The 19,922-nt window shown below is 42.2% G+C and overlaps 1 protein-coding gene and 1 non-coding gene across 7 annotated transcripts in view; one reads left to right on the forward strand and one right to left on the reverse strand.

The window, feature by feature from the left end:
* DNM3 (dynamin 3) overlaps positions 1-19,922 on the reverse strand; it is a 166,779-nt gene that overhangs the window by 14,045 nt on the left and 132,812 nt on the right. For all 6 annotated transcript variants that reach the window (XM_033067352.1, XM_033067351.1, XM_033067350.1 and 3 more), the window contains 3 exons: positions 6,787-6,951; positions 2,531-2,757; positions 1,259-1,492 (listed from right to left, as the gene is read on the reverse strand). In XM_033067352.1, coding sequence (XP_032923243.1) covers positions 1,259-1,492; positions 2,531-2,757; positions 6,787-6,951 — 626 coding nt within the window. The remainder of the gene's footprint in view (positions 1-1,258; positions 1,493-2,530; positions 2,758-6,786; positions 6,952-19,922) is intronic.
* Positions 902-988, forward strand: LOC117000518. Its single transcript, XR_004418806.1, has one exon. It is a non-coding gene; the product is annotated as a small nucleolar RNA SNORD86 (small nucleolar RNA).

Raw genomic sequence — 19,922 nt, forward strand, 5'->3', positions numbered from 1 at the left:
GCCCCAGGCTCTCCCAGACTTCTTCCCTTCCATCACAAAGTTTGGAACAGCAGTTCCAGGTTTCTCCCCAGCGGTCCCTGCTGCGAGCTACAGGATATCCACTAAGGTGAAAAAGTGTTTCATGGCTGGGCATTGATGCAACAACGCCCTTTTCATAGCAAATATATTAAAATACTTCATTCCTTTGATATACCTCATTTATTTATGCCTTCTGTTATAAAGGGTAATTATATTAGAAACACTGAGCCTCAAATTTAAGTTACTGACAACTACGACAGATCTCACCTGTTTAAAAGAAAATTCTCCTCCAAAGCTTTTCTTCTCAATTAGCATTTTTGAAATTGAAAATGTGCACATTTTATTTTTGTTCCTATTTAGCTGGCTCTTTTTTTCCCCAAACTGTGAGTACTTTCAATGTAACAGTTAATTTATCAAAAATGGAGAAACCCCTTTGTTCCAACATTGCCTTATCTGCCCACGCCTCTCATAATTTAGAATGTTAACGAATCCCTCAGAATCAGAGGTTTTAATATATATATGTATAAGTGATTAGGTGTATTACATCATTGTGAAAATAAACATTAAGGACATTCTATTCATATAACTTATATAAAAAAAGCAGTTAATGCCATAGAAAATTATACAATATGCAAAGCTCCTGATAAATGCAAAGCCCTGGGAAGGAAAGGAAATAATGCACTGAAGATAATCTTGTTCCTTAACTAATTAACTAATTGCTTGGTACCATATAATGTACTCTGTCAGACAGCTAGGGACTGTTTGCAATTGGCTGGAAATTACTGGCTTTGCAGGACAAGAATCTGACTCCTACCAGTTTGTTCCACTGGTTCTACAAGAATTGCTCTTGTTCTGTACCAGGAGAGCCTTTCCTTCCTCTGGTGAGGGTTCAGAAGGGCAGAAGTGGGGAGCTGCACCCCTGCCCCTCTCCTGGTGGGGGTTGGTGACCTCTCCCTTTCTCTGAGCCCTCATGAGGGTACAACACAACCAGAACTGGGGTTCTTAATGTCAGCAAATCAGGGGCTTCCAATTCACTGATTAGAATTCTTTTCAATAAAAAAAATCTTCCTATCTTTTCAAACAGAGAATGTGCCAAAAATTGGTTCCATCAAACACCTTTGACTGTGTAGAGAACGCCCAGTTTTGCTTTGCTACGAGACTTTCTCCACAACAGCGCGTGCAGGGTGTGCCATGCCAGAGGGACAGAACCATGGCAGCAGCAGAACAGGCAGCTCCTTACCTTGGCACGCTGGGAGGAGCCCTGCTGGGCCGAGAGGGGACCTGGGGAGGTGCTCCATGGCCTTCAGCACTGGGGAATGGAGGCAGCGCTCCCGGGCGGAACGGGACTGGCGGAGCCCCCGACTGTGGACCTGGAGATGGGATGGCAGGAGCAGGTCCTCGGCCAGACAAAGGTCTGGTTGGGGGGTTGTTCAGTGTAGGTCTTCTGGGAGTTGAAGGACTTGGAGGAGGTGATCTGGTGAAATAGCAGAGATTTTAAAAGTTTAGTAAGGAGGGGGTTGGGGTTTTCTTTGATGTATTTTGTTTTACTTTCAACATGACAGATGGTTTTTATTGGCATTTTCCTTTGCTGTCAGTGTCAGAGGATCACATACAATTAAGTCTCAGGTGTTTCCCACTGACAACATACAAGCAAAGAGGTAAATATAATGGATTTTATTATTTAAGCCCTAATAATGTTTTGTTAAGTGGAATTTCTAGGACATGGAGCCTGAGATGCTGAATTATTATTATTATAACAGCTTGCAGAAGGAGGCCAAGTGGATACACAACTGGGGTGACAGAAGCAGCTGCTATTTGTGATGCCCAAAGAGGCTACCTAGAACAGAGGTTAGGCAGGGGTAAATAAATGAATCAGGGATTTATTAAAAGCCCTTCAAAGGATTCACCTTCGCTGTGCAAGGGCCTGGCTGTGGCTAAACCCAAGATGGACCCAAAATGTACCCAAGATGGACCAAAGATGGACCCCAAAGTCACAAGTTTTCACACTTTTATAAATTTGGGTCCATTCCCATATTGGGGTTCATTGTCCAATTCCAGCTCCAGGTTCTGCAGTCCCACCCTCCCAGATTCTCTCCTCAACTCCCTGCTGTTTGCACTTTTTGGGGGTCCTTGGTTCTGGGGCTGGAAAAGGATTGTTTTGTGTGACTGAGCTGGGGGGAGAATTTGCTAACATTTTATATGAAGTTCAGTCACACAGGAATGCAGTACAGAACCTGGGAAATATGAAAACTAAACTTAAGGAATCATTTGAAGCATCACAGAAGCTAAGTCCACTGGATGGTCTTTTGCAAGGCAAATATCCTGCCTGGTGCTCACATAAACATACCCACAGAACAGGTACATATGGGAAATCATTTTGATTTTCCTCACAGATATCATTAAGATCTGGAGGAGTGTCTTCCCAACGAGACAGGCAGGGAGGGAGCTCCTGATGCCAACTCCATCTCCCTGTTCCTGAATTCCGTGGCAATCCACACTGGAGGCTCCTCACCTGCGTGCCTGCTGAAGCCACGAGTCATCCACAGGAGGGGGAGCAGGGGTGGAGACAGTGCTGGTGCTGATGTCCCCAATGATGGCCAGGGCCTCCTTCAGGGCCTGGTACATGCGCAGGGTCTCGTCGCGCCGCTGCGCCTGCTCCGCCGACTCCTCCATCAGAGTGTTCTGGTCCTCAGAGGAATACAAGTGAGCCAGCAGCTCTGCGTTGATAAATTCTTTGACCTATTTTATCAGACAAAAATAAATAAAATAAAATTCAAACCAACAAAGAAATAAACAAAAATCTCTATGGAAAATGCAACGCTGAGCAAATACAGGGGGAGATCGATGGAAGGAGGAGATTTAATCACAGATTAATTACTACCTTACACCAGTTCTACTGCAATTCTGCCTCTCTGAGGTGACACCTCTGCTTACAGCTCATTTCAAACAGGTTTCCCAACAGCTCCCAGGAGCTAGCTGGCATTTTGGACCATTTCTAAAGGGTTGACTGGGAAGTAAATGGCAGTAGCATCAGATATAAATTCCCCAGGGAATGGGAATTTTCAGGCTTTATGACATACCTGTCAATTACCTTCTTAGGAAAAATTTACACTTCTGCAGACAGTGTCTTTCATTTCCAGCAAGTCTGTCAGATTCTGAATAACCCATCCACACACTTTCAAACTGAAGGGAGAAGTCTCCAAGTAATCTAATTTACTATATTGATTTCCTGCTATGCCTGCCCTGGTTATGGAAACCTGGGCCACATTAAGAGACATAAAAAGCTAGAGGTACTCTGATTAAATATAAGACTGTGGTAAATAGACCAACTGCTGACCTACTAAATCCTTGCATTGGAGACTTTTGTTGCTGTTCTGATCTATTTCTCATCTGGTGCTTTGCTCCATAAAACTTTTTTGAGCTGGAGATACTGATGATAATACATTCCCAGGATTCTGATTACATAAACCTGAGCTCCATTTGCACATGGGTTTGTGCTACTTTTTGGATTTAAACCCTGCCAGTGAGACTAAGGCACTGTGTGTTTAGACAAGGTCAGTGAGAGCAGTCAGCCAGAGCAGGGACCCTTTCTGGTCACCAGCAATGAGCAGGCAGCCAGGACAGAGCTCACAGGGAAACAAAACCATATTGCCTGGCTGTCATCTCCCATTCACGTATGACAGGAGATGCACAAATTCTTTACAAAGCCTGCAAAACTTTTCCATGAGTTTCATGCTGTTTTCCAGTAGATGGTACTGATCAAGAGCCAGAGTACACTACTTTCCTTGTGATTGCCAAAAACTCCACATTAAAAACAGATATCACAGTTAAACAGCATCACATTCTGCTCGATGAAATGAGCGTTTGAATGGCATCACTTCAAAAAAAGAAGTCCTAAAATTAGATTAAGGCCAGAGCTGATTGTAAACGCATTGTTAAACCACAAATATCTGTTTGAAAAAAATCAGCCTGTGACAATTATCATGAGAGGTCCCTGTCTGTCACTGGCAGAGGATTTGAGTAAATCCCTGAGCTCCTCTGGAAAGAGAAGACTGCTCTGTTAAGGATGGTTCTTGGATCAGGCTCCTGCCCTCCTATGCTGTACTAGACAGAGGAAGATCTTCCACCAGAGCCACTTTCTCCAGCTTGGAAATGGAAGGGAAAGTGATGCTTACTCATGTTTGCTCCTTTCTGGAAAGCAGACTCACAGGAATTAAAACGTTTTCCTTCACAGACATCAAGCCTGCAGTCAAAGCTGAACCGTAGCAAGCATCCAAATGCCAGTGCCCCAAATGTGCCCTGGCACTCTGACATGGGGGAAGGTGGGCTTGGAACCTCAGCAGGGAAGAGAACACATGGCACTGCCTCAAATGCGAACACAACCCATTCCTTGACCTGCAGTTTGGCAGGAACCAGTCCTCTGGAGTTTTTCTCCTCAGCTGAGATCACTATCAGCACTGTTTATGAAGCATACACTGACTACTCTTAAGACCACCCCTCTTGTATAACCCAGGATAGCAAGGCACCATGAAATACAAATTTGTGTATGTGTGTTTTGTTTGGGCATGTTTGAACTGGTAATAGTAACTCAATGCAGTTCTGTGTGGTAAATGTATTTTCTTTTAAGGTAATCAACATCCACCCTAGGGGAAGAACAAGGGATACACTTGGAATACAATAATCCAGGCTTAGGCCCCAAAATATGCTCAGGCACAGCATCTAATTATTTTCTGTACACTAAGTTTGAATCTGATACTTTCCTTGAATTGTGAGTACTTGTTTATGGGCCCACAAAGTGGAAAGGAAGTTCTAGGAAAACTTGGGAGGTTGCAATTGTCATGGAAACAAATTCCTTGGGATCAATTTGTTTCCAGAGTTTGAGAGGCAACATGATGGGGCAGCAGAAAATACAGAATATGTTCATTAGTGGGGAAGGAGGGTGTTTTCATTTAACTCCTGGTGGATGGGTTGGACTTCTGAATACTCCAAGGAACACACACACACAACTTAACAGGACCCACCTTCCATCACAGCTCCACTCCTTTCCAGATCTTTGCACAACCTTTTGGCAGAGCTCAGGACTCTTGATTCAACCATTTCATTCTCTTTTCAATAGCCCTGATTTTTTAAAATTGCTGTTTTACCTATTGTTTTTCAATATGGTACTTTACTGCCTATGCTGTACAGAAACAAATTCATTAATGCTTGTAGTGTCGTTCTTCAGAGCTCTTTAAAAGGTTTTGAATCTTCATCACAAATTTAAATTCTAGGATGGAGGTGTAGGCCTCAGCTCACTAGGAAGCCCAAATGCAGCTTGGGACTATGAGGTCAGCTGAAGGGGAGCTGATATTTTAAGTGTGTGATTTCTGTGTGCTATTTCAATGTCCCCAACAGCTGATGAGACTGAAAGCACAAAATCTTCCCGTGATCGACTTCGGAGGGACGCACACACTTCAGAGACCCCTAAACTATTCCAGATGAGGAGGTGAGTGGCAGAAAATTTAATGTAAGCTTTCAAAAGCAACTGCTCACTGAGCTCTGCTGTTTATGAAATGAAAGCTAAACTCCAGCCTTTCCAAAGGCACTGAAGATAGGCTAAGTCAAAGCAATGATCTGGAAAGAGCAGTGTGGACATACACTCAAATTAAGAAGTCTAGAGCATGGCTGATTTCCAGAAAAAAGGGCAGTTCCATTGCTCCCATGGTTTTTTGTTAAAAACTCAACCATTACTAGAGCATTACTTTGATCCTGACTTCCCTAAACCCAAAGAAGTTAATGAAAAATCTCTTGCTCTTGTGCAAAAATTCTGCTCATATTAAATGTACCAGGAAATCCCACTGAAATTTCCTGTCCAACCACCTAACTCCTAAGTGCAACACAAATTCCACAGGGCTAATGAAATCCATCAGATGAAGGCTGGAGGTGGCTTTGAGTCAAAAGTAAATGCTACCTTCTAATCACATTTGCCTCACAGCATATTGCACTTGTAAAGGCTGATTGGTTTGATGACCTCTCAGAAATGGTGCTGCTCACAACTAGCAGGGGCTGTGCTTCCCATTAGTAATTTATATGGCAGTAGTGGCACTAGTATTAAGCTTAGTTTTCAACAAGGTCCATTCAGAACTCAGCCAGGATGTGAAGGCTGAGATCCCACTGCAATGGAAAAACAACGCTATCTCAAAGCCGTTTTTTTAACCAAATAATCTTCAGATCTAAGAAAGACACACACAATAAATCAACCAACCACATCTGCTTATCTAAACAACAGTGTCCAAAGCTTGCAGATTTATTCCTTGAAAATGGTAACCTGAAAATATAAAGAAACCCAAACAAAATAAGAACTGCTTTATGAACCCGTGACAAAGGCCTGCAGATTGAAAATTGAGGAAGCACAACTCTGCTCTGCTGCTCTCACAGGCTGCCCACATGGAGCTCCCAACTCCTTTTCCTGTTATATCAAAAGCAACACATCAAACAAAAACCAAAACAAAACCACCCCACCTTGATTCACCTTTCAATAATAACTTATGTTTTGATTAAGATGTAAATTAATTCAGTCTTTAGGATTTTGGGCGAAGCACTCAAGGCAGTGTGCCAGCCTCTGAGAAGGCTGCAGAACTGCCAAGCACCATGGAATATTGGAATATTTTGTCTACAAGTGTGGTATTTACTCTTCTCTTTAGAACCTGCTGTATTCCAGAGGTGTGTTTGAGAGTGAGAGATCTGACAGACACCTTGAACTAATTTAGAGCCATGGCTGCTACTTACATTATTGATCATGAGGTGCATGATTGTTTTCGGTATCAAATCTCGGATACATTTGTTAATAATAGACATGTAGGAGTCCACAAGATTTCGAATTGTCTCCACCTGTCTTTCCAGCTGGGGGTCCATTGAAAAATTATCTGCTTGGCCATTCTCTTCAGTTTCAGTCTACAAAGAAGAAAAAAAAAAAGCCTTTCAGATTGCAGTAAACTTGAAATATGTTGGGGGAAAAAACCCTGGACTTAAACTGTAATTATCCAGCAACACAACTTGGACAAAGACTATCCACAGGTTAAAATATCATTTCTTGGCCTGTTCAACATTAGTGCTCAGCATCATGAAATTTGGACCTTTATAGTTTAATACCAATGAGACCTTTTGCACAAAGAACCTGTATGTATTTCCACAGAGATTTGCAATTTTATGTTAAAGAAAGTTTCTGGACAAAGACGCACGGTGGTAAATGTCACACCAAGAAATTATCTCAGATCAATTACTGCAATACTTTTTATCAAATTTTGTACCATTCACATTCAGCCAGCTGGACCCTTGCAAGAAAGCAGCACCACAAGTCTGGATTTTGAATTTTACCCTTCTGTGGGTTAAATCCACCCTTGTTATTTGAGACTGATTTCTGACAAATTTTGCACTTCAGTCTCAGACTTGTTAGATGTGAACAGCACCTATATAAACAAAGGGTTTATAAAAGATAACAGCAAAAGCACCCTTGCTTCCAATGCCCAAGGCTGGATTATATATTTGAGGTCTCTTTTTCATTGGACAGAAAATAAACTTCTTAGTATGTAAACAGCTGACCTAATTAAATACCAGGAACTTTAACTGGAAGCTAAAAGGCCTATACTTTGCTTCAGTCTGGCCTGTATAAATACAGGAGATATAGGAAAATCTTAAAAAATAAAAAAAGTAACCTTTGCTGTCTGAGACTTGAAGACGCCAAAAGAACAGAATTTCTACCCAGAGAATAGAAAGAACAACGTTCCCCAAAATCTGCTATAATACTTCTCCCTGAAAACGACTGCCAGAGCATTACTAGCACAAACTATAAAATCTAAATCTGTTCTGTGGGTACCTAGAAGCATAAAATCACAGAATCACAAAGTGCTTTGGGTTGGAAGTGGCCTTGCAGCTCATCTCATTCCAACCCCACTCCCAGGCAGGGACACCTCCCAGCACACCAGGTTGCCCAGTGCCCCATCCAACCTGGCCTTGGAGACGAAGAACATAAAGAAACACAAAGCATTTGCAAAAACTGAAGAAGCCAATAAGGAGAACGAGCTGTGTATCAGCCAGAGCCCTGCCAGCACAGCTCCATTTACAACAGAGCTTTTAGCTCAAATTGGCACATGGCTGGTGCTCCAAAGATTTCTGGAGCAGCTGAGATCAGTGTCAGACCCACCAGAGAAAGGCCATTCGTGCTAAAAATGCACACATGTCACCAAAGAGGTTTCTTGGGTCAAGAAGGGATTCCTAGGTCCATGTCCTGGTGCAGGGTGTGCTCCTGCTCATGGGCAGTTTGACCACTTGTCTCCTTTTCAACTTGGTCAGTCCAGTCTAAATGAAACAGCGTGTTTGTGATGTGTTAAGTTATATTTTGTTAAAAAATAAGACCCAGTGTACCATTTAGAAATAAAACTGAATGTTTGTAAAAGAACTTTCAAAAGTATGGGTGAATTACTGGAAAAGCAGCTGATCTTAAAAAATAAATCACAGTATTTCCTAAAAAGTTTGTGACTGTGGAGGACACTGGAAGAGCTTTTGATGAAAACAGCATTTTCAATGCTATCCACTATCTTACAAGCCTTAATCTTTTTGTTAATAAACTGCATATAGCCAAAAGTCACAGTGCAAAGACTATTTTCCTTAGCCTCCATGTCTAAAGAAAAATGAATGGTAATTTTCCCTGTGACATACCAAATAAATAAAAAATCATACATCTATCATACATCTGCAGATTTTAGCCAAGTAACTGCAGACCAAAAATGCCCCCTTTCCAGTTCCCCTGTATTTGACATCTATTCTCTTTCTTTTCTTCTTTGCTGCCTACATAAAGTGCAGTTTGTTTGAGTTTTTTTTTTCCTTTTTATTTTTTTTTCACTCTTTAAATTATAGATTGCAATAAGATTCCTAACTGGCTAAGCAGCAAAGTGACAGATGTTTATCATTATCCTCATCAAGTGAATGTAAAGTAAAAATAGTAATTTGTCTCTGATCTTTAAGGCAAAGGGTAATAGTCTCTTGCTTGAAACTGTAACAGAGCTGACTTCATACTGTTGATTTATTTTCTCTGAAATCAAAAAAGATCAATCTTTCATGACTTTACAGTAATTTATTACGAAAGCTTCTGGCCATAGCATTCCTAATGATTTGATGTCTCAACTGAAGGCTTTTCATGCCAGAAACCATCTTGTTTGCATCGCATCATGCAGATGGAAATGTGCTGCCAGCAGATTTCTGTGCCCTCCAGGACACCTCCAAGCATTAGAAAGCTTTCTTTGCTCTGTGCCAACAGCAGCAGCCACAAGTGAGGTTTCCTGGTGAGGCTGGGCACCACAAGTGGCAGAGATGCTCTATCCCACCTCCAGGCCATTCTTTCACAGCTCTTGTCTCTCTGAGCCTCACAGTGACTCCACCTTCAGTGCAAGCCATCCCTCAGCCTGATCCCCCACCACTCTTACAGAAGGCTCCTGCAGTGAAAGTGTGCTCAGTGAATAAACCCAAAGCAGAACACAGGAGCAAACCCTGCCAGCTCTGTAACCACTGTGAACAGAATGGCCCAGCTGAGCAGGGAAGGAGAACAAAGAAGGTGCAAACAGGTTTCCATGCCTCCTTTCCAAGGCAGCTCCAGTCCTTTCAGCTCTCATCCCCAGAACTCACCAGATCCAACACCAAGTGTTAAGTGACAGCACATGAATCTAGATTAAGTTTTTAGTCACTTGACTCTTGCTTAATACTGCTATTAATTGTTGACAGGAATGGAATATCAGTATTTCAAAGGAATGCAAATGCAATTACTTTAGGGAGTTCTGTAAACCTCCAGCAAAGAAGCTAAGGAAGAAGCTAGAGTGCTAAAAAACAGGTAAAGGAAATTAATTAATCTGGGAAAACTCTAAATCAGAACATGTGATGAAAACATACCAAGGCTACAAAGAAGAAACAGGTGAAAAAAACACAGATGAAGGGAAGGTAAGGTGGTGCTTCCATACACCCTTCCACACACCCAAGACATCCTTCCCTTCTGCTCTCTGCACCTCAGAACACTAAAATATCAACCCCTTGCACCCTGCTGTGGGTCTCACCTGCCTTTCAGAAGCTGCTCTGTGATCCCTGCATGAAAAGGTGCCACTGAAACCCAAGGTGCACCACTGCAGCTCTGAACTTCTCTGCATTTAGACACCTTCTGCACTAAGAATGTGTTAAGGATTAACTAATGTGTCATATAAGAGCAGACTAAAAACTGCCTGTGAAATCCAAACCACTTAAGTTTGTGGGAATTTTACTGCTGGCTGCAGTGGGAATAGGATTTCATCATTTCTACCAGAAAAGTTATCGATCTTCTGAAGATTGTAAACTCTCTGCTGCAAGAGCAATGATTTAGTTTGGTGCTGGCCTGAGGAACTGTGTGCAATCCAAAACAAAGGAGTAATACCTTAGCATATCAGGGTAATTTTTCTGATTGTAGAAATTAGAAGCAAGTTCAAGAATGTCCCAAGGAAACTTAATGAAAAGTGATTCCTTTTGAAATTCACGGCAAAACTGGGTAACACACTGAAAACAGTCCTGAGCTGGCCACACAGAGAGAGCAATACTTCTAATTTCCATGATTTCATTACATTCAGGGCAGCTGCCAACATATTTAAGAATGTCTTGTATAACATTCCTGATGTCAGTTCCAAGAAGGAGCATTTGTCTAGCATTTTCATTAGAGAAGTGTATCAAGCAATTTTCTCTAATCAAAAAGGCATTCTATTAACAGTGACCAAGAAGCAGCAGACTGGAAGGTGACTGACTCAAGGGTAAAAATCAGAGCAGCAGCAAAGCAGTGCTCTGTACAGTGAGAAATATGCCCATGGCTGCAGTAAGAAATTGCTCATTTAAAAGCTGCTTTCAGCTCTTTCATTTACAGGTCCAAGTTCCTAACAACGACGACCACCTGAGAATTAATTATGCCAGCCAGATTGTATTTATGTTTTAATTCACAGCTGCTGAAAATACATATAAAATCTATTTTATGTATCCCTGTCCAAGTAAGTTTTTTCTTTAATGCACCAACACTCAGCACACTGCAGTTGTCCTTACCCCCCTGCTTTTCCCTAAATCTTTACAATTGATTTTCTCTTCACTGCAGTTTGATGCTGGATATATAATTTAGCTAAGATCCTCTCAGCTGTACATAGCGTGCCTTTTGCCAGAGGACTGCTGAAACCACATGATGGCTTCACACAGCGAGGTTTTCTTACTGGAAGGAACCACAAGTAAATGACAATACATTACTTTTGTGTATTTACAACAAAGCAAGCAGCAGAAAAAGAACACTTCCCGGGTAGCTTGGAAGCTGTCCTTTTCCCTCACAGAGGGTGACTTTGCCACTCTCTTCCATGCTTTCAGCATGTCCTGACTTTGTACTGCTGTTCCCTTCCCTGAGCCACCCACAGGCTGTCCCTTTCAGCTGCTGTGCCTTCAGCAGCAGCCTTGAACTGCTCCAAGCAGAGGTTATGCTGCCTTTCTCTCATACACACCATCTCTCTCACTTCAAACCCCCCAGAAGAATGATACACCCTGGTGCAAGTTGGTTCTCTGCCTTTCTCTCATATACACCATCTCTCTCACTTCATACCCCTCAGAATAATGATACACCCCAGTGCAAGTTGGTTCACAAGTAATTCACTCCCTGGATCAGCCTAAACCAACATTTACCCCAACTCTTGTCTCTGGTTACAGACATTGCCCAGTACAGACCATTAGATAAATCCTCCTGCTGAATCCACACACTGCTCCCCAGGTACCTGCGTGGCTTTAACCATCCCAAACATTCAGAATTTGTCAGGTTCTCTGCCTTATTCTATGAAGAAGCTGAATTGGAACTGTGAGACTGAGAGGAACGATGTATTACCAGAACTCCAAGAAATCTGGACTTACTTTCATCTGACAGTTCTTAACAGGTTGGTAACTAATCATGGCAAATCATTCCAATCTCCTTTTAGAGCAGGGATTCAGATCTTCCAGCTATAAAATTAACACAGATACCACACATTTCAGACTTCAGTACAGCTTCCTGACACAATCTCAAATGACATTTTCATTGATGCAAGTGTGCTTTCCCTGCAGTTACTGGTTGGATGCTCATTGCATAGAAAAGCTGTCAGTGGCTCTGTGGCAAACTGGAGAACTGGATCAAGGGGACTTTCATATGGGCTGTGGTTTATAATGTGCTTATTAAAGTCTTAATGCTCAGGATGGTGGGTTATAGCCTGGGTTTATTACACATACAGATGAGAAGAAACTGGAAGGGAATGTGAGCAAGTCAGATGACAGCACCAGAGTTCACAATGACCTAGAGGAACAGGTTCCAAATCTAGATGAATTCATTATGAATAGAGAGTGTTTGACTTTACAGATTCTCCTGAGTTGGAAGGGACCCACAAGGATCATCAAGTCCAACTCCTGGCCCTGCACAGGCCACCCCAAGAATCCCACCATGGAGTGCCTTAGGCAGGAATAAATAATTTTTAAACATAGAATGTGAGAATGGCCACTTAAGGAGCAACTCAGCAGAAAAGGAGCTGTGTCCACAGTGCAATAGAAACAGAGCATGAGTCAATAATGTCTGGCTATTATGAAATCAGTACAAGATTTGTGCGTCCAGTGCTGGTTATCACACCACCAGAAATTTAAGGAACATTTTGAGAGTGTTCACAGGAAGCCACTGAAGATGGTTCAGGGCTCTGTAAAATATTACCTCAAGGGAAAAGGTAAGATAAATTGGGACTGATGAGTTCAAAAGAAATCACTTGTGGAAGGGCAGAGGTAATCATCTTCGCAGACAGAAAAAGATATCAAATAAATATTTGGAAAGTATTATATGGTAAGAACAGTGAAGCACAGAAATAGATGGACTAGGAGAGCTGCAAAGCTCTTCCAAGGATTAGAGCAGAATCCCTCAGAAAAGACCTAGGTATAGAGATTTTCCCTGGAGAAAAAGAAATAGGCAACCTCTCATATCCCTTCCATCCTGCAGGAGCTACTGGGTGCAAAATGCTGTGAAATCACCCACAGCACTGCAACAAGAAGAGGGATTTCTGAAAATACAAAAACCAAAAAAATTAAAAATTACAGTATCTTCTACTTTTTGTTCTTTGCAAAGATCAAGTAAAAATTAAAACCTTGCTGTGGGAATAATAGTTTTCTCCCCCCAAAGAATCTGCACTCCAATTTCACCATTTGCTGCCATGTACATCTCTCACACAAAGGACTTTTACATAACCCTCCCTGCACTGCAAGTTTTGACTGGGGGCCAACAGCTGCTTCATGCCTTTCAGAACAGACTGCTGGACAAGCAAAAGCAGAAAGAGGCTGGCATAAGGAAAACAGCACCTTTGTTTATAAAACAAATACTACTTTGGAATTTGCAAACTTTTCCGTCAAAGAATTTCCTTGTCATAACAACACATGAAATGCCCCATGTTTATAAGAGAGCATCAGAAAAAAAAAAAAATCTCAGCTATGAGATACTATTGGCATGATATCTGCTATAATTTCAGTGTAGAAGGATGTCAGTGGATATTGGAAGTCCAAAAGTGGTGAGTTACCCTGGAATTCAAGTCATGATGATGATGATGATGATGATGATGACTCGAAGCGTAAGCATCGGCTCAGATGATGTTCAGGATGGAATTTATTGTGGATTTGTTACCAAATGCATGAAGCACATTCCCAGAGACAGCAGCCTGATCCAGGAGTGGCTGTTAAGTGTGAGGGGAGTAGGATCATTTGCTGAGAAAGGAGGCAATCAATGGGTGGAGGCATCAGCCGGACATGTGAGGATTAAAGGATTAAAGCTACTGGCTGTGGTATGCAGTCCCCTAAGAACCAAAACAAACACAAGTCCCAGAGTTTCTACCAAAGATGATGAAAACAGAAAGCAAGAAAATTACTGATCCACAAGGCTGATCAGGGAAGTGTTTACACAAAGACTGAAATCACACCTTGCCTCTCTTCTCTGTTATTTACCTCCCTTACTTAGCAGCAACCATGCAAGAGAGGGTCACTAACAAAATTCTCCTTATTCCAGCTACATTGCACAAGGCTCAGCTGAAGGATTCCTTTAGGAACAAGGAATTTTCTTATTTTCAAGATTAAAATGGGGCAATATGTGCTCAGTGCACAGCCAGGGGCTGAGTGAAATACTTTGCCTGAGATGACATGTTACAAGTGCAGTTTATGACTTCATGTGTCTAAGAGTTGCACCTTTTTCACCAAATGTGATCATTTCAGTGGCAGATACCCAGAATAATCAATTAAAATCATAATTCTGTTTTAAATGAATCCTGTACTGAACTCCTATTCCATGGTCCCTCCTCATTTGTTCCAGCTGAGGTGGTACCTTCTGGGTACTCAGCAGCCTGGCTGAAGTAAGGGTGAGTAGAGGAGGAGGAAGAAGAGGAAGAGGAGGAGGAGAAAGAGGAGGAGGGCAGCAGATCCATGTGCATGCTGGGAGGGATGGGCTTGGAGGGGCCTTGCAGTGGGGGCAGCTCTGTACAGCATCCAGTGCAGGGCTCTATAAATTACAACCTTGTCTTTTATTTTTACTTGATCTAATGCAATGTGGCCCCTATAACTCTGCTCTTTTCCATAATTAATGGTTTCTAGGAAAATATTCTGAAATTCTCCCCTGATAAGCACCTAGACAAACTTGATGTTTCCTCTCTGAGACACAAAAGAGGACATTAAACTGTTTTCACCCCCACATCCCTCGAGCCATGAGAAGTACCAGATCTGTGTCTGCTGGGCCAGACTAAGCCCTGGTTCACCACAAACTCAGTGCAGCACCGACAAACGATCTCCATAGTAAATGATGCAAACAAGAAATGTCAGCATGTTCCAAAATTCCTCACTTAATCTTATTGCCAGTTGTATAGTCTGGATAATCAGTAAATAAATCCCTCTAACTTTGCTCAAATCCTTAGAGGCTGAATACACAGAGAGAACTTTCTAATTCATTCTCATTAACCTTCCCAGCTCTAAACAAAGTAATTTCCTACTTTTCTTAGTGTCTGAATTTTCCACTGGCCTCTGCAACACCTGATTTAGCAGCAATGATTTCTCACTTGTGATTTCTCTTTCGAACTGGCATTGTTCTTTTTCCTCACACATATGCTCGCTGGAATAGCACGAATCAGCAAGATTTAAAACCTCCCATTCTCAAGTCTGAAGCCCCTAAAGGGAAATTGCAGTGGTGATGCCAAGGAACACAGTCGTACGTTATTTGACTTTTCCTCAGCCAGGCTGACAGCAGAGGGGGAGGAAGGGAGGAAGGAAAGGGGAAAGGAGAGGAAGATGGCATTTTAATAGCACCCACACTGCTTTCACACAGTTGGATCCCTGTGCTCCAGAGCAGCACCATTTCCGTTCCCCTTTGCCTCACATTCAGCCAGCACTGCTCAGCCAGGCTCCATGGGAAGGATTCTCAATCTTTTTTTTTCCCAGCATGGACCAGACTGTAGTACAGAGATCTGTCTTGTGGACAAGCCCCTAGCCCACCTTTTACCCTGGATTTTGACAGCAGGGACCACCCCACCCACATCCCAGATGTGACTAAATGAGCCAACATTCCTGCCAGGACAAGATGGATTATCCCTCCACTTCTTGGCCCAATTCTCATAGTCTCTTGTATTACCCTCAGTAATTGCCTATCTGAAAAAAAAAAATTACTAAGAAAGAGGAATGTATTTAATCTAATTTAGTAAGTGGACACATAAGAACCACCAGCATCTTATGTTGATAAATCTGCCTTTCCCAGATGTTAATCAGATCCCAAGCATAGCTTGGCCAGAGTTTTCATCAGAACATTTCATCTGATAATTCAGGTCCAAAGATTCAAAGTTCTCATCCACATCAGTGGGTTTTCCAGAGTGACAGTGGGCTACAAATTCTGGCAGGAACTATTACCCCAGCAGAGCATTAGTGATCACCATATCCACACTCTCCATTTAAGATCCCATTTAAAGCTGGAGCAAAAATGGGACCTGCAACATTCCTGTAGCAAAAAAGCCTCAAAACAGAACAGAGGAGGAATTTAAAACATTGAGTGCTTTACTGAAATGTAATAAATATTTCTAAACAAAAGAAAATCATCCATAGAGGAGCATTTTGGATCCATGCCACAAACACAAAAGTTGAAAATTATTGGGTAAAATTATTTTCAGGGTAAGAAGTGAGTTGTGAGCAACTATGCTATACATAGCATTTATGACATGGCTTCCATTTTGTGCAACTATGACAAACCCCTTCTATGTATTCTATAAAATGAAAGAACGGGGTTTTTTTACTCCTAAAAATAGATTTTGCTTAAGAGAAGGTGAGATTTTGGTAAGTTAACACACATGTCTGTAAGCAACAAACATAAACACTTCATGTTATAAGACCACACTCCCTTTGGCACAACCACAATGAAACTATAAAGTTTAAAGCTTAAATCACTCTGACCTCCTGTCTGTGGGGCAGGTAAAGGACATCAGCGATCAGGACTGTGTCCATATGGAGTTTACCTTTGCAGTTAAAATTACCTGGCTTTGCAGTTGCCACAAACAACCCTAATCTGGAACTTCAGTTGGTTATTTCTGCAATTTAAATTGACCTACTATGGCATTTTCAGTTCAAAAGGACTTATTGCTTTTATTTTATTTAGTGCCCTTCTGGCACTGATCAGCAGCAAAAGGTAAAGTCAAAACTCATTCTTCACAACAGTGCCAAGGAAACCCTGTCCTCGTGGCAGCATGATGAGGAGCAGTAGCTCACACACACAGTCCTGGGGATTACAACTGCTTTGTCAAGAAAAGAAAAAATCACCACCCCCAGTAGGGCTCCCCCTCCCCTGTTGCTGGGTTTGTGCCTGCTGAGCAAAGCTGGGGGAAGAGCCCTGGTTTAATGCATCACCCCAAAGACTGAATGGCTCACAGTGGAGCTACAGACACAAAACTTCCCTCTTCTTCCCCTACGGTTCTGAATGTTTTCTGCAATGAAACTGCAGCTCTATCCAAGGGCGGGCATGGAATTTGAACCCATGGCCTTCTGGCTTGGAGGTGAGACTATTCCTGACTGAGCCAAAGTGACACATACATAATATGCTTTCAAGGTTTTTAGAGAGCTCTGTCATGATTTAAAAACACTAAGTCTTTGTGGTACAAACCACAGGGCAGGAAAGAGCTGGGGCTCCCTTTTTACTGCTAATTTTAGCCAATGAATTGTTTATAATCTCCTGCAAAATACATAAAGCCTTATTCTGCCTTAAGCTAAGAGAGAACAGCCTTTCAAAACTGAGTCTTAATTACAGTGTTCCCCTGCTAGATGGGATGGAGGCAGGTTCCAAAACTGTGTCAGAGTATATGAAGTGATAAAATGAGGATGGGTGAGCTATTTTTAAACATACTCAAAGACTTTGAGGTCAAAATCCCTGAATTTATAGCCTTATGGCCACATTAAAACTCATGGATTATTAAGACCTTCGTGGCAAGACTCGAGTATCATTTCATTTGAGAAAGCCTCTGCCTTCAGAGCCCTGTGTTCCCTTCCAGTCTGCCAGACTGGGACAGCCTGGGGAGCCCCCCTGAAGCACAGGTGATTTCCCTGCTGCAGACAGGCATTGGGGAGGTGATAAAGGGGATGAGACACTTCCAGCCCAGCACATTCCCTCCTCCTCTTTTTTCCCAAGACACTGTGCACGTGAGAAGCTTGCCTTTCCAGATGGCCAGGAAGCCAGTGGCTTACAGAGAGTTGCAGCAATCTTAGGCAAAAGCACAGAATTGCTCCTTACTCTGCCCAGCCTGGAAACCCAACACAGCCTCAGACTTGGTGATATTTCCTCAGCACACTCAGGATTCCCAGCTGGGCACCTGCTGCCCAGGAACACTCAGGTTTAACAATCCTATCCTCCCTGCACAGCTTCTTCCCCACCACAGGAATAGGACTTGGGTCAGAACAAGTTCTGAGATACATTCTGAATGTTTGGAAAATCCAAACTTGAGCAAAATCGTTGTTCTGCTGGTGGAAGTAAAGCACAGGCATCACCTGGGAAGGACTGGCCCTGCCTCTGCCCCCACAAACTCCCCAGCCGTGGGAGTGCCACTCCTAATCTCAGGTTTGACTCAGGATGAGTAAAACCTGTCACCTGCTATACACACATTGATTTGTTCCAGTAATGGTGAACATACACCTTTTTTTTTTTTTTTTTCTTTCATAGGAAAAAGCCCATACAGTGAGAAGGAACCAAGCTGAAAGACTTTCCCTGCCTCACAAGTTGAAGTGGAAATCACTCTCAGACTCTTTTCCCCGTCCACATTCTGCATCACCTTTAGGTGTATCCTACTCTAGAGGCCAAACAAGTGGCAGCAAAGGCTTAAGGATCTGAGGACACTGCAAAATTATTTGCACCATTTGCATTTGTCATTTTCTAACTGATGTAAAGTTTTATGGGAAAACACTGCACAGAGAGGAGCTGCTACTTTGGAAAAGACCAGATGGAGGTTAGAAAAACCTGAGGAAGACAACAGACTCTAAAGATATTTTCAGGTGAGGGGATTTATTTGTCCAATTTTTGCAATTGCATTTATCTGAGCATCATTTAAACCTATGTTTTTTTTCCATCTGGATTTCCATGCATAACATAAAATACTAATGAACTGTAGATAGCCCAAGTAAAAGCAAAAACTAGTCAAAACAAAATTCAAATCCTTTTCTTGATTGCATATGGATTTATAAAGCCATAAAACCATGTAACAAGCACAAAACAAAAGCCTTGTAAGAAAAAGGTTTAGTACAGAAAATGCCAAGTGAGCAATTGAAAAAACCATCCAGTGTTCTTGGTTCTGTTCATAATTAATGTACACTCATGTTTCAATCAAAAGGAGTCACTGGAATGGGTTGTGCATTTTATCTACCTAAAGTACACTCATGTTTCAATCAGAAGCAGTCACTGGAATAGACTCTGCATTTCATCTTCTACCAGAAGATCACAGTGCACTTATTATCAGGAAAGGGTCTCCCACTTGGAGCAATGCTGGATGGATCCATGTTCCTGCTTAGGCATTTTGCACACATTTCATGTTTTTAAGTCATGGTATTAGTCCAGTCTATAAGCATTAAAGTCTCTCAGAACTTCCCTGTGCCAGTGTGAAAATCTTTCCCATTACAGAAGAACGTGGTGAGTTCAGAGACACTTTGTCTCCTTGAGGTCAGAGCTGTCACTCCTGGATGGATGCACACCCCCATTACTTACATGAGAAATGTTCTTTCCAGGAGCTGGGCCCAATCCATCCCCATCCACAGTCACCAAGAATCTCCCTCCCACCATCCACTGCCATTTACTTAAGACTACAATTTCCTAACATTTCTGGAGTGGCAAAACCAGTTTTAATGCTTTTCCTACAGGTGCCCTTCATGACTTTGATTTTCAGGCACAAAGAAAAAAATAAATTCCTTAACTCCACACTGCACCACAAATCATCCTTCAGCTACATCCTGTACTCCTGCATCCCACTCTGCTCCCAGCAAAACCCCTGCCAGAATTCCCACCGAGTTTAATAGCCCTGTCCTATTCCCCCCAACTCCTAACTGAGGTTAATTTCTTTTCTCCCAGTATAAACAGAAACCAGCAGGTAAAAAAGTTTTGTCTAATGTGGCACTAAGGCTGTGGAATTTACTCCCATGTGAGAATGGCACAATAAAGTCATTTGTTTAAAAGTAAATTGAAAACATTCCAGTCTTCTCAGGCTTACAACTATTAACTTTGGTTTCTGCACAGCACTGTAGAATGTCTGGCATCAAAGACACTTTGTACATTGCACTGAACTTGCAGTGGACACTGTTAGTGGACCATTAATCACAGCAAACAAAGATCCCATGCA

Source organism: Catharus ustulatus, chromosome 9, assembly GCF_009819885.2.
Source record: "Catharus ustulatus isolate bCatUst1 chromosome 9, bCatUst1.pri.v2, whole genome shotgun sequence".
NCBI classification, from domain to species: Eukaryota; Metazoa; Chordata; class Aves; order Passeriformes; family Turdidae; genus Catharus; species Catharus ustulatus.